We start from the raw sequence: 16,252 nt of genomic DNA on the forward strand, positions 1-16,252 counted from the left end.
TCCCTTTGCCTTACTTATTCGTAGACCATCGTAAATTAATGAACGGTTTTTCTAATGTGTGCACGGTGTCCCTTAGGGCACACTAGAATAAGTTGAATATGAAAAATCCAAGTATACTCGCTTTTACCTAATTAATAATAGTACAGACAGAATTAATTTTTATTTATGCTCTCACTAATGTGTTAATATAGCGTGAAGAGATACCATAATACCATATACAGGGAAGACAATGCCTTCAAAATCTTAAAAAAGCAATAACGTAAAAAATGTTGCCAGTTAGATTTACTACCTATTAATGAAACGTCAAGTGCCTTGATTTATTCAAAATGAACATTTGAGGAAATACACAAGTTAAGCAAGTATATACAAAGGCTACGAGGAACACACAGCTAGGACCCTGAAATCTGTAAACCAGTCCCAAGTACTCGAAGAAAAGGAAAAAAGTGATGCCAATAAAAGCAAGGGTACTAAGATAAACACAATATCATCGAGCAATTCCCATATATTTCAGTATGACCAAGTTAGAAAAGCAAGCGTATATTAACTTTAACACTGCATCACAGCTTGTAATTCTCGTATACTTCAGTGCGACCAAGTTAGAACTCAGATGGTATTGTCCCCAGGCTGGGAGTGGTAAGTACGTCGCCTCAGATTCGACTCAGGTGTTGGCTGCTGTAGGAAGATCTTTGTCGGGTCATTTGGATCAACATATCTGGATAATTCAAGATGCAACATTTTCAATGACATACACTCAATATTATACTCACTCTCACATCAAACTCTCCAGTTGTCTTTTTCACGTCAAAGTTTCAGACCTTCGACTGTATATTAGAAAAATATTTACATTTACGAGAGAATCTTTCACAAATTATGATCTCAATAGAAGGAACTGATATAAAATTGTAAATATTTATGGTTAAAATGCCTTCTTGAAGACCACACAACAATGTTTGATGTGAGACGGAGGGAATATTAGTCATAAAGAAAATAAGCATGATATACTTACGCGTGTCTCATCATGTCGTCCACAGGGGTTTGGGCAGCACACAGTGGATCAACCCGGGGCTCTGAGGAGGGAGCAGCCTGTTGATTATACTGCCTTACCGAATTCATCAAATTGAAGAACAAGGGTACAAAGGTACCACAACCACCATCCTTGAACAAAATCTTGAACGCATGGGTCGAGTATAGAGCCCTATTCTCGGTTTCAGGAACAACCTGCACATCCAGAAGTTTCAATAGTTTCTGCAGCAAGAGAGAGTTTACAACACCACTACCTCAATATCTTGAGGGCTCTCCCAAATGGAGGGGTGAGGGTGTAAAATGTACACAACCTCAGGTTGGAAAGTGGCCCATGAAAATTGCGTTGACAATATCATCAAATGACTTCTACTTCATAATACAAATTAAAGCAGCACAATTATTTTATCGAACCAATTTGCTTTACTCCGTAATCCAGAACCAGAGAATAGCAAGTGTGAAAACGGCAACTGTCTATTTCTGAGAATAATAATTAGTACTCAAGTCAACTCACCGGCTCAACAAATCCTGAGATATTATTGCAATGAAATATTGGCTGATTAAACTTCTCACCATGGACATGTAACTGCACAGAGGTAGAATCAAGATTGGTACAATAGTTACAAAGACTACTAAAAACTAACATACAAAACAGATCAATTGAAAAAAAAGGGTTAAAAAATACAGACAGACAGACAAAAAGAAAATTAGCACTAGCCCCTACTCAGACATGAGATAATCACCACCACAATAGCACTCAATCGACTAAATGAAATCTTTGGAATCCACAAAAGAGATGGTTTTCCAATGGCCACTACACCGGCGTTCGTAACTATTGAAAGACGAACTAACAACAATAAAAGAAGATAGAGCTCAGCTAGGTAGTAACTTGAGAAAACATTATACAATCAAATGATAGCCATATATTGATAAGTTTCTTTCAGATAATTTACATATATTAAATTTCAACTCCCTCTCATTCTTCGGGAATGCAGTATGCACTATTTGGCACAAAGTTTAAAGCAAGTGGGTAAAATATGGCTAGCTACCAAAATACCCTCGTCTCTTACACACCCAACCTGAGCAACCTACAGTCATCACCACAAGTACCACCCCCACCATAACATCCTCCAGAATTAGCCACCACCACTCCTTCACCACCGTCAATGAAACGCCCACCAAAAATCGGCATCAACGGCCCCATGACCATCTTCTGACCCCCTGATCTAGAATTTTCATGAGAGAGGGAGGGTGTTTTGTGGATTGGGAATGGGTTTTCATGAGTGAGGAGGGTGTTTCGTGGATAGGGAATGGGTTTTCAGAGGTCGGGGGAGTTTTTCGGGTGGTTTGGAGTCGGTTGCAATGTGTGATGGTCAACATGGTGGGTGGGGGACATCATGAGTGGTAGACATAGAGGTTTTTGAGGTGTTGACACTGCTGGTTGTGGTGGTGCTCAGGTGGTCTGGTGGTGATGGTTGGTCGACTAGAGGTGCGTGGTGGCGGTGACCAGGGAAGGTAGAGGGAAGTCAATGTGCTGGGTGGAATTAGGTTGGAATAGGGTATTCGAGTATTAGGAGGGTTATATGGGTATATGGGCATTTTTGTGGGTTTGATTTTGCCAAATAAAGAAATGGTGGATTTCCAGTGAATGAGCCGAAAAAGGAAAAGAGTGCTTTTTCCAAAGAATGGGAGGGAAAAAGACTGTAGTTTGGAATTATAATTATTTATAGAAAATTAAGATGCTCTATTTGATAAATGTTCATGATCTTTCTGCGAACTTATAAAACTTCCAAACTAATCTTAAATCAGATAACTAAAACGAGAAGAATCATATCGACAACAGAGTATTAAATTAGTAAACATTTTACTAGCATGCATTTAGGTTAGTCAATAGATGGTTATATGTACGTTTCAAGATGATACATATATGTCAGAGACAGATCTAGTGGCATAGGTTTCAAGATGCAAGTCAGAGAGAGGTGTGCTGCATGAAACCTCTCCAGATGAAACGGGTTCTTCATAAGTTTTTGGTGATTGGTGAGTGAAAGTTGTGTTGTGTCAAATTCTTCCCTTAGACTTACACTTGTGAGCCTATTTTATATTTAAGTAATGTCATGATACAGGCTCTGGCAGAACCGCGGAACCATTCTAAATTTATTCTCTTGCATTTTTCCTCTTTACGCGTGGTCCCTACTTTTCCCAGCATTTTCTAACCAAACATGTGGTTAAAAAACTGGTGGTTGGAATTTTACTGGCCACCAACAAGTGGTAGCCTTTGTAAGAACAATCCCCACAAAGAACATATTGAGCTGTGAGCATGAAATGCAGCTCTAGGACAGAACTCAGAAGGAACAAAAGAAGGGCCATAAACTGCAATGACTACTGACAAAAACTTAGAAACATGAGCCCGTAAATCAGTTTTTCTCAAAATGAAGATTTTAAATTCCAGGACCTGCAGAATGAGTTCATAAGGGAAGAACTAAGATACAAAGACTACGAGTGAACATAATAAAGTGAAATCTCCTGCATACCAGAGGCATATCAAATGCAAAGAAATGTCCAACAGGCTTAGCTGCGACGAACACCATGCGTATATTTGACAAGTAAATTGTCCCCTTTGCTTTAACTTTTCCACTCCTGCAAAATAAGTAAACAGAGTGTAAGCGAAGTATAGCAAAATTCATAAGACGATATAATATTGTCAGACAATGAAAAACCGTGGATCCCTCTTAAGGCACAAGCCAAATCCCCTCGGGGAGTTTGAGCCGCAAGCGATCCACAAGGTGCATTTAAGGTGCATCCGGCACAACTAGTGAAGCGCACTCTAGGGGCATTACAACGGAATCCCATAATTTTGTTACCTAAATCTTTAGTTTGACCTTCTCTTCTCATCCTAGTCCTTAATTTTCACTTATACAAGTGTTAGCCCTCTTCAAAACAAAAAAAGCGAATATTGTTGCAGAAAAATTAATTTTGAAATGTACATGTTTATTTGAATAATCTCCACGGCTCGAGTTCATAAAGCGCGCACTTTCGCCTCGCGCCTTACACCTTGACGCCTTGGGATTAGAGATGACCAAAAGCAGGTTTTCTGGCTGCCACGCACAGGCTCACAAGGATTTTAGAGCCCATGGACATGCGGGTTGGCAGGTTTAGAGAGTGGTTAACGGTCGAAACTTTATAAAATGATAACGTAAAGAAAAGAGAAAGAAGATAAATTAATACTCAAAACGGAAAGTAAGAACACCAAACTAGAATGGAGGGATATTTACTGGTATATCGCACATGTGAAACAGAATTTTACATTGAAGATTCAATTTTAACAAACGGGCTCTTGCAAAACTAGAGCTATTATTTAGCGTGTCGCTAGGCACCTAAATCATTTAGCTAAATGTAGCAACTTTTAAGCCCATAAAAACTCAAACATGCCCCTAGCTGTTTCAAAAGAATCTTAGAAACAACCATACCAATACCCCAGTGCCTAAAGGTGCTTTCAAAGAGGATGCTGAACTGTGGAACACACTGGACAGCCAATGGAAACTAATGGCACAAATACCTGCACATGAGCTCAGCACTATGGACAGTAACTCCTTAGTAAGCATCCTCATCTCACTGGATAACCGGATTTTATCATGCACCATACTTACGTAGAGCATTTTTTAGGTGTGAACTCACCTTAGCCTAGAAAATACCACAATGCCGTGGATGCAGGAGGCAAAAGGCGTCAGAGCATCTTCTATAAGGTGCATGAAATAAGACGTCTACTATGCAATTTTCATATTTTTTTCTTGAACTACTTCAGTATGCCTCTCCCTTTACTCCGTTACATTTAACATGTTAACCTTCTATAACATCTAAAATAGAGTTCAATTTATCTTGAAAATACAACTTTCTTTGTAAAAAGTAGAGCACTTTGTGTGCATGGGATGCACACCTTCACCTTGCTCCTAGCACCTCGTCATCACGGGCTCTACTCATCTTCTAGCGCCTTGCACCTTTTAAAACTAAGGAACTTATAAGGTCTAAGTGTCCAACAAGGCTACAAGCATAACCTTCTCCAAAACCCAATGGCCTCAAGTCAAGGAAATTTTTCTAACGCTGAAGAACCTTACATGGTCATATTTCCACAAAGCAGACAAGATACATAGAACTATGGTAAACGTGGTACACTGTTTTATTTTCATTATCTGTAATATTGATTGTGGGGTACCTTCAGATTTTCTCAGCCTATGAAATTAGCAGATTATAGTTATTATAGCATCCCACCAAAAACATCCTTATTGTTTAGGTAAGATATTTCTAATTTTCACAAGTACTCTTCCATGCAATCAACTTAAAACACTCATGTTGTTTATGCTGACTCCATGAATGATTAATTAATCTTCAAACAGTCAAATGGCCAAAAGAAAACCACCAGGCCACCAGATGAACATCCTCATGGCACGTGGTGAGACCCTATCCCTAAAATTAACTATTACTCTCCGCAATATGTAGATAAGAAAGACGATATCTACTCTAACAAGGGTATACTTTTCACAGAATCTTCAGTAACTAATCAGAAACATTTTTTCAATCTATGTTTGTTTTCTGTTACGTCTGCCAAATATACAATCCAGAAGTGTACCGATAGGTGGCAATGCATACTTCAATACGATAATTTAGTGATGGCAGTCATGACCACTTATCACATTGTTTCATTTCCCAAGAAAGATTAAACTCATCCTATACTTAATTCTTAATTGACAATCTCTAAGGACCATTTGTTTCCTCATTACGTCTCCCTTAGTCCCGTACTGAAACTTGGTTCTGAGACAAGACCCCATATGCCTGTGTAAAATTCGGAACATTCCCTAAACCTCTAGTGAACATATTCCACTAACGACTCCCATTGTCTAGTCAGTTGTCAACCCAAAGATACGCAAAGTAACCTACCAATAATAACTATATTCTACATTATGTACCTTTCCCTCCCATTATCACATTCGATTTAATGTCCCAGCCAAAAAAATTGACTTGAGCAAATGCGCACAGTTAAAAATATTCTCCAAGCATAAAAAAAGCAAACAACTTTTTGCCTCAGGTCACCTTGTTCCTCAAGCGGAATTAAGAGAAACGATTTCCATAGTAGCTAACTCAATCTTCGATCATTACTCATTTTCCCTTTAGCGCACAACTATTGATCCAAATGGCATCACATGGTATAGAATGGTCATTTGTATAATCACGGCATGAATTTGCATCTAAGTAGACTTGAAAATTATGTTCCTTGTACCTTTCAAAAATAAACCTAATCTCATTTTTTGAAGAATTATCAAGTACACCAGATTCCAATGAGAAGTCTTTAATCTAGTAGGATTCTAGGGGAAGAATTCCTTTCATTAATATAATATCATCTACAAGACAACTCCCTAATAATAATAATAATAATAATAATAATAATAAGAATAAGAATAATAATAGGCAGAAAATTAAAAAGATGATAGCGAAATGGCAAGTAAAAGAAGGAGAAAGAAAAATACCCAGGGATTTTGTCGACCTCGAATTCGACACCGTCTCGAGCCAAGACGAACAATTCGGCATAGAAAGGAACAGGCATGCCATTAGGGAACAATTGGGGGTTTTGCGCCATTCTTTTCTAGATTATTTGGTGTATCCAGGGAATATATATATATATATATGAGGGAGGGAGGCGGTTGCGTTTCAGAATTTTCGACGCCTGACTAGATTGATCACCAACTCCTTCCTGTCAGTTTGTCCTGGCTTTTCCGTTTATTAATTACTTCCTACTCTCTAGCGACTTCTATACGAATCATTTATTCCCTTCCCTCATCTACAAGTGTCCCGGGTAGGGATGGCAGTGGGTCGGAGATCCGATCTAGATCCTTCGGGTCGGATCGTAGTGGGTCGGGTATGAGTCTGAATTTTCGAGACTCTAATGGGTTTGGGTCGGATATGGATCCTTTAATATTAATTCGAGTCTGGGTCTGAGTCTGAATTATGAGACCCAGACCCGACCCTTAGACCCTTTATTAAAAAAAAATGAATAAAACCAAATCAAAGCTAGCTTTTATACTGACACACTTTGTTTTGTATGAAAAATAACCCTCTGACTTCCTTTATTCTCTTTCCTTCTTTCATAAAACCCCAATTTCACAAACCAACCACGCATTACCCTTTATACCCAGACCACAACTTCACTCAGGAGGCGGTCCGAATACCACCACTCCGCCATAGATCTGGCCGGCGACCACCGTCGACCAGCGACGGACGACGGTCTTCCGTTGACGCTTTAAAGTATGATAACTGATTCTTGTACATATATTTGGGGAGAAAGTTAATTTAGATATATTCTTTTTGTTTCTAATTAGTTTGTGATGTAAATTGGACTTCTATAAAATATAATTAAAATGCTACCCTTAAATGACAAATTAACACCACCTAAACAAAGTCACGTAGGATCCAAAAAGTCACCTAAATTAAAATTTAATGTGACGTGGCATATTTAAATGTGATGTTGCATATTTTTAATGTGACATGGCGAATTAATGTGACATGAATTATCAATTTATTATTACATGACATTAGTTTAAATCATTTATCTATAAATTAATTTAATTCACTTATATCTATAATATGAAAGGATATTATCATTATTTTTAAATTAATTTTGTATATTAAATATATTGTCTTCCAAAATTTATATAGCCCTTACAAATTTACATCAAATTTTATAATTTATAATTAATATTGACATTTTAATTGAAATTTTTGTAATAAAACATGTTAATAAATTTCATAATTTATAATTAAAATTGAAATTTTAATTGAAATTTTTGTAATAAAATATATTTAGGAATTAATTAAACCTCTTCATATTACTAAACACTCACCATTATTAAGATTTTCCTATTTAATTCATTGTTTTTAAATTTTTTTTAATAAAACATGTTTATAAATTAATTAAACCTCTTCATATTACTTAACACCCACCATTATTGACATTTTCCTATTTAATTTTTGTTTTTAATTAAACATGGTAATAAATTGATCAAAACTCTTCATAATACTTAACACACACCAAATTAATTAAAATTTTTTCCTATTTAATTAACTAGTTTTAAACCCGTGCAAAATTGCACGGGTATGTATTTGGGCCAGTATTAATGTTTTTGGATGTATATTTGTTTTTGCATTTCTATTGTACTTATCTAGTTTTGTGTGAGATGCTCTGAATGTTTGCACTTCTATTTATAAGCTAAGATAACCTCTTATTAAACCCTAAATTCCCCACTACTATCATTAGCCCACAACTCCACTCCTTTAAAACTGCTGTAACTGTTGCCATGACATATTTAACTGCATATGTCATTATCTCAGAATAAACTGATTATCTGATTTTAATGCAGTTTCGAATTTGAAGTTTGGACGGTCCAAGTGTATTTATCATGACGATATTAACGTTGCCTATCATTCGTACTGGTAGAAGTAGAAATTAATCGGTAACCTATCATTGTCATCTTCCGAATTCGGAGTGCGAGACTGATAGTGAAATTGCCAGAATTTTTGCTCCAAGTACATAAATCCTCGGTGATGAACGACTTTCTATACAGATCTGAGAGGATTATTTTTTCTAAAAAGAACATATTTTAAGGGTTTTCGACTGTTAACTTATCGTGTTGTTATTATTAAAAAAATATTTATTACAACAATTACGAATTATTTATTATAAAAATTTTTAAAAAATTTTTATTAAATTTTTTTTAATCATTTGTAAATTAAATTAAAATTTATTTGTTTTTTTACAGTAAAAAATAAAATAAAATTTGCTTTAAATTCTAATTGAAGACTAAATTAACTCGGTTGCCTATCATTGTGACCTACCATTTTCGGTGTGTGCGGCTGATAGTTAAGTGTTGGGAAATGTGTCCTCAACAATAGTGCGATCACATGATTTAAATATCATTATTAAATCTCATGCCAAGAATACGAAAGGGATGATACATTACATATATATAGTCAACTGGTCCACACATATCGGTAATGATTGGCTGGCTAGAGTTTGACATTTCTTGTCGTGCGACGGTGGTGATCGATTGATCCTCGAGGTCACACCTAAAGGACGATTCCCTTAATTGAAAAGGTTAATTAGTTGTATACCGATACAGACTAATTAATTCCTTAAAAATTGAACAATTCGATTTGTGAGAGAGAATATTGATATCTTATTGTAATGGGATTAAATAAGATTTATTTTAGTAATAAAATGCTTTGTTGCTAAAATTATTTATTGTTTGAGAAACAATAAAGATAAGAATGAATGGTTAATTATAATTACAAGAAGTTGTGAATTATAACTATATGACCCATTTTATTTATGTGATCAAGTATCACTAGTCAATTTGTTGTATGAAATTTAATTAATTCATGAAATGATATTTATGTGATAGATATGCATCAAATTAATTAATAACATGTAACATTCTACATGTGACATATTGTGTGACAAATGACAAATTGACAAAATAAAATGGTAGTCCATTTTAAGTATATGGACCGAAAATGGAGGGTGTGTTAGTGGGTTTTGGTTGTTTTATTTTATTTGATAAAATAAACATAATGATGACTACTCTTGACTAGCCTTACAACCTACACCACTTTCTTACACACCTATATTTTTGATAAGAGAAAAAGAAAAGCAATGATGCTCCTTGGGCTTGAGTTGGGCGGCCACACTACTCTTAATTGAGTAGTGTTGGTTCTTTTCTTTTTCTTCTTAGACTACCATTCAATTAACATGCAAAATGTTCATGAATATTCTCTCTTCTCTCTCCTTAATATTCATTAAAAAGATGAGTATTTGATTCAAATTGTTCATATAAATTACTAAGATTACTAGAAGTAGTATATGAGTATTAGTAATAGATTTTAAGGTAAACTACAATACAAACATCTAGTACATGTTTATTTGTGGGATTAAGGGATTGTCTTGGGTGCTACTAATTGGAGAATCTCTACTTTGGGATTTTTGTATGTTCATCCATTATTGGAAAGCTCAAGAACTAACAAGAAGGAGATCTTGTTGGTGCCCAATATGACCGAATTTCATATGGTGAGAAAATGTTTTCTTATCTTCTTTTGTTTTAGTTTGCATGCATAAAATCCAACTTTAATTTTATGACAAATTAAATTAAAACATATATGAATATGTTAGTATATAGATCTACATTTCCTTCAATCGGTATCAAGAGCCACGGTTGTTTGCATGCAAATCGGTTAAAAGTTTTTCCGAGTTATAAGAATAACAAATAAAACTTGTAAAATTTGTGTTATTATGATATATCACGAAATTAATCCATGCATGTTAATATTTCTGGTCCTAAAATGTTTTAGGATATTTTGGTTAATTTTTCGGATTTTTATTGTTCATATTATACAATAAAGGCATTTAAATATGATTTTATGAGTAAAAATGTCATTTTTGGTCTAAAATTAGCTATACTTCGAATTTTCCATTGATTTTTGGATATGTTGTCACATATATTATTTTGAGATAACCTGTAAATTTTCATAATTTTTGGACTTGTTATGCTCGAAAAATGAATTTTTCATTATTAAATTCGGATTTAGGTGAAAAATAGGTTAATATGAGTTAAATTTCGAATCTGGTCATAGAAAATTAATATGTTGTCACATGCAATTTTACAAGATGTGTGTAAAATAATTGGCTATAAAGAAGTCTTTTTGCATGATTTATGGATTTTTGAAGAAAAATAGCATAAATAGTGACATTATTAGTGAAAAATTAATAAAACATAATCTATGACTTAGGAAAAACGTCTAATGTTGCATTTTATTATCTTTTTCAGATCTAAAATTGAAAAGTTAATGAAAATAAGTTTTCCATGTTTTTATGATTATTTTATTAAAAATCGATAAACCGCAACATTGTTTTTCCGGAAAAATTTCGAAATTTTTAACCTAATATTTTGAACATTATGAGTGTCATGGTATTTTTCCAGAATGTTCATGAATTTAAATTTCAAATTTTTAATTTATTTGAAATTTTGTGATTTATTTGAAGTTTATGGCTTATTTTTGTAATTTTTGGTCCATTTATGAACAATTTTATAAAATATGGGTTAATTATGGTCAAATTATTAGTGAAGACTAAATTTTGAGTCCTAAGAGGTTAGGGTAATTAACTTATGCATAAATATGAGTTTATGTATTTTTGTGATTATAAAATGTTGAAATCACGCAAATCCGTAAAAACCGAGTAATATACGATATTGGCTAATTAAAGGCGATTTAGCATAAAATTGAGCATGTTCATACATATTATAATGCTGCATTTTCTTTATGATTGTCATTATTTTAATTTATGTAATTTTGGAATTATGTAATTTTACTTAGTATGGCCTTAGATTTTAATTGGTATTTCCCGAAATGTATGGGAATATCGATTCGGTTGTAATTTTATTGTGATCTCGTATCACCGTTTTGTAATTTAATAGATTTATTTTATTTTAGTTACAAATGTATAATAGGAAATTATGTAATTTATTATGTAATTTTATTCATTCCGGAGTACCCAAAGACGGATTTCTTCAAGAATGGCGATACATAAAGACGGTGTTACCTCGAGATGCGTGCCACAACCGAAGATCAAGGGACCAATGGAGTTGGTTTCCGAATATATAATAGTTAAATAGTTTTTCTATTTTAGGAAAGGCCATACTAGGATTTATTTATCTTTATGCTTGCATTTTATTTTATGTCACATGCATCGCTAAATCGCCAATAACTAAACATGCATCCTTATTTTATCGAGTTTATCGACCGTGTCAATTAAAATTATCGTAGTTCACCGCTTTAGTTCACTTAAACGTGATAGATAATAAATTGACATGACCTCTCGCTAAAACAATTAATTGAGACATAGCCTTACCAAATAGTAGAAACCATGAAAACCTATTTCGCGAGGGAGTGCGCTCGGCCCCACCGGGGTACAAACCTTGTTACGTAGGGGAAGTGGGTGATGAATGTTAATCCACCGAATTCATGTTGATAAGGGATGTATCGGCCACACCGTGCCCAAGTTGATGTGGGTTTGGATCATGGACACATTTATTCGAAATTTGGATTGAACTCAACAAAAGTTTTTGATAAGGGATGTATCGGCCCCACCGTGCCCTTGTCGGATGTGTTTTGGGCTAAAGATAATTGTTAATGTAATATTATCGACCAAGAGTTCTAAAAGTAGAATCGATTAAACGTTAATCCACCGAGTTATATTGATAAAGGATGTATCGGCCCCACCGTGCCTAAGTCGATATGAATTTGGGTCTTGGAATCATTTATCATAGTTGGGTAGAGGTCACTATGTAAATGCTATTCTTGTTTTTCAAGTATTAATAAAACGATAAATGTTAAGTTTTCCACTATTCCGTTTTTTATATTGTTCTATTTCTTTACCACAATTCATATACGATATCATTTCGATTTTGATACAAATCTCCATTAAAACATCGTAACTAAAGACAAAATATGAATTTGCTTCTAAAACCTCATATGAACCATTGCTAAGGATCTCTTGTAAAGAGTATAGATTAAAGTTATTCATTATCAAACAGGTTTTTGATTCTTGACTAACACATCTACTTACAATGGATTATTTTTCATGTACTTAAATGAATTAAGTACCTTGAAGCGATAAATTGTTTTGGTAATTAGTTTTGTCAAAAATTCGTAATTGACCAAAATAACGCAACCACTTCAATGAAAGTTTTAAGACTAAAACGAACAAATGAAGAGTAATCTTCATGAATTCAATTTTGCTTCTCAAAGCAAAGACTCATTGAAATAAGTGGGAGCATTCTCTTAAACCGTTAAGATGAGGACGAGGTTCAAGAAGTAAAGATTATAATGGAATTGATACAAGGTAATGTTAAAGGTAAAGTTGTTGAGAATGACGATACTAAACCTATCAATCCCGACCGATAAGTTTCCATTGTCTTAAATGTTGGACACGAGAAATGAAACTACCCCAAATTATTGAAGAATCAACAAGTTAGTTGTGGGACATCTAATGGGACCTTCTTCTTTAAATGTTTATTTGATTAAACATAATTTTGCTAGTATTACTTCGTCAATATTAGAAACCGGTGGTGGTTTTCATCATTATGTTTGATACATAGGATGATTAGAATATGACGACTAGCAACAATGAAGTCAAGAGATAGAGTCATTGTGTACTAAATCTAGTTTTCGGGTTTGGAGTTGTACTTAATTGTGACTATTAAGTACATAAACTCTAAATAAGAATACAATTTGTTAAAGATACAAAAGAGGTTTCACTTTTGTGACCCTATACACCATGATTTGATGTATGGCTAGCCCATCATCAAGGTGATTATGTTCTAAACCAAACTAGCATAATATATCATGAAGATGATGCAAGACTCAAAATTGGTAACCCAAGATTAAACCTTTAAATTTTGGAATGATGAACGCAAAGAGTTATCGAGTACTCTTGAAACCACTAGATTGTTAATGGTATATGCGTATCTTGTATTCAAAGCAAGATGTCTCGTGCCTTTTGGTTGAAAAGGAGATCGAGGTTATAAATCATTGATCCATAATAGGTTGATCATTCTCTTTTACCAACAATTTAAGTTGACGCTAATGTGTTAACTTAATAAAGTAAATAGAAAATCTTTAAAGAAGTTTAAAGAGTTAAAGAAATCACGATTTAGTCGTGATGGGATTATCAAAGTGAAGACTTTGATATAAGCCAATGGAAATGTGATCTAATATCACAAGTTAATCTCTCTTAGCACGCATTATGAAATAATGTGTGATTGGATAAGAAATCAAACGCTATTCGATATGGTTTGGACTTCAATCAAGTTACTTTGAGTTACTTGATCCTTTTGGGGATTTTATCATTTTTGTCTAAATTATTTTTTTCACTAAATCGAATCATATGAGATATGAAATGGTAAGGGTACCATGTTTGTAAGTTTTCACAAGAAACAAATGCTCATTTTTCCCTTTTCAATTATCACGAGTACACCGGGTTTGTGGCTCGTGAAGCTGTCTTTCTAAAAATGCAAGTTTATTTCTAGAAGACAGAGTGGGAGAAAATTATTCAAGAGCCACAAAGAATGTTATGTCGCAAGAAACTGGTATTTCTTGGCTACATGAGACGTTTTGTGTAAAATATTGTTTCTTTAAAACCTAGGAGGTTAAATTCGTCACTTGTTAAAAATGATGAATTCATGCTGCTTTTAAGAAAGAAAAGAGCTTATAACTTACAAAAGAAATTGTTTGATTCAAGTTGATTACTTCTAGAAAGTAATGAACATATGACTTACATAAGAGTGTTTAAGTCACAACTCAATACAAGGCTTAGAGTCATGAAAATCCGAATCAAAAGGGCTTGATTAGTGACAAAGGGTTTTGCACTAATAAAGAGATATTTCAAAGCAAGATTGGTTGCAAAGGGTTTTGCACTAATTGAAATGATTAAGTCTATTTGGATCTTCTTAGGGATTGTGTTTCATTATGAGAATATGCATACAGCAAGTGAATCTAAAACCCACTTCTTCAATAGAAGGAATGTATTCAATACATGTCATGAGTTTTATAGATTCTTGCAATCCTAATATAATGTGAAACTTAAGAGAGAATCTTAAGTAGGACATCAATGAGTTGGAATCAACATTTTGATCATGTGATAAAACGTTTCTCGATAAGTCGAGAAGTTGTGTTTATACATGGAGTTTGGTGGGAGTTACGGAATTTTTAATTAGTCCGATATGTGGATGACATATTGATCATTGAGAATGATTTAAGACTTTTGGAGTATTATAATACATCTTGAATATCCGGATTTATGAAGATAAATCCACATGATATTAGCGTCAGTAAGAAGTCTTATGTTGATAAGATTCATAACTAGTTCAATTAAATTGAACATATTTGATTGATTTCATTTGCTTCCGCTGCCGAATCAATTAAAAAGAAATGATGTATAACACTTCATATGCTTTGAGTATGATGAATTGTTTTCAAAATCGAATTTAAGTAATCTTTACCAAGTAAGCCATAAAGATTACCCTTAAGTGCTTGCAGAAGCATTAAGGCTATAAAGCAAAGTGTTTATGATGCAATTTTGTGTAAGGGTGTTACACAAGTGACAATTGACAATTGAGATTGCGCATGGTTTCCGACAAAAACCATAATCAAAACACATTAGGATGGTTAAGATACCATTGTGGCTATGTTAATTAAGAAGTAGATTTTTTAGAATCGTTCTAGGCAATAAAGAACAATGAGAGATATTTATAACGGAAATTGAGTACACTTGCAATCATGAGATGTGCAAGAGGATGAGTCCCGCACACTGTGAAAACAGTGGGAGCTATTCTTAGACTAGAGGACCTATATCTTGATTGGATCTCGACACGTACTCAGAAAGTTTTGTAATGCAAATGTATACATTACAAAGGAAAACAAGTATGTAGTAAGGTTGAGTATGGTACAAGAAGTTGATAAAACCTACTAACCAAAGCCTTCTCATAGGCTAAACATGATAAGTCATATCATTTCAATTGAATTGAAATGAACAACTACGTACAAGATCAAATTAGATTATAGAACATGAAATAGTAATCAGGCATTGACTATTCATATGTGATAATCGCATTTGTCGTTCGAGTTTTACTTTAAAACTCTTTTATTATACTTTGTTACATCCAAACGGGTTGTAGAGAGAATTGAACCCCGTTAAAGTGAACACGGATTAGCATTGTATTCGCCCATAGTCACTTGTATGAGGTGACATCTCGAAGTGACTAGAGTGTGATGCGATTGATGGCAAGTTCAAGTGCCATAGAGTCATGAGAGATGACTAGTCGATCACATAGGCAGACTGTTAGGAACACTTTATCGGGCAGTGACCGCTTATAGAGTTCTGGCAAATTTATAAAGCCTGGTCGTGGCGAGAGCTACTATAGTATTCTAATGAGTCGATTCTTTTGACTAAAGACTGTTCACCTAAGATGGCACAGTTTCAGATTAACTTTGATTTGTGTTACTACGACCTTCGTAAATGGGGTCAAATGGGCATATTTTGGGTTATGATGGCTGTGGCTAGTCGAAGGGAATAAGTGCGATAGGAATTGTCCACCCCCTTGTCAGGGTTAAAACAATATCTCAGGGCCACTCG

The 16,252-nt window shown here is 34.2% G+C and overlaps 1 protein-coding gene across 1 annotated transcript; it reads right to left on the reverse strand.

Annotated features, from left to right (window-relative positions):
* Positions 1-292: 292 nt before the first annotated feature.
* On the reverse strand, positions 293-7,127 carry LOC141647840 (UPF0664 stress-induced protein C29B12.11c). The gene is made up of 5 exons (XM_074456189.1): positions 6,540-7,127; positions 3,552-3,657; positions 1,535-1,606; positions 1,007-1,218; positions 293-712 (listed from the first exon to the last, which is right to left on the reverse strand). The coding sequence occupies exons 1-5, from the start codon at positions 6,647-6,649 to the stop codon at positions 604-606; spliced, it is 609 nt and encodes a 202-aa protein (XP_074312290.1). The 5' UTR covers positions 6,650-7,127; the 3' UTR covers positions 293-603.
* Positions 7,128-16,252: the final 9,125 nt, after the last annotated feature.

This window comes from Silene latifolia, chromosome 3 (genome assembly GCF_048544455.1).
Source record: "Silene latifolia isolate original U9 population chromosome 3, ASM4854445v1, whole genome shotgun sequence".
Lineage (NCBI taxonomy): Eukaryota > Viridiplantae > Streptophyta > Magnoliopsida > Caryophyllales > Caryophyllaceae > Silene > Silene latifolia.

Bases quoted from the DNA above. Each gene is read 5' to 3' on its own strand.
- LOC141647840 (XM_074456189.1), bottom strand. From the start codon at position 6,649: ATGGCGCAAAACCCCCAATTGTTCCCTAATGGCATGCCTGTTCCTTTC. The intron at 1,607-3,551 runs GTATGCAGGAGA...ACCTCTGTGCAG, and splicing joins TTGCATTTGATATGCCTCTG to TTACATGTCCATGGTGAGAA. The intron at 713-1,006 runs GTAAGTATATCA...TGAATTATCCAG, and splicing joins GACGACATGATGAGACACGC to ATATGTTGATCCAAATGACC.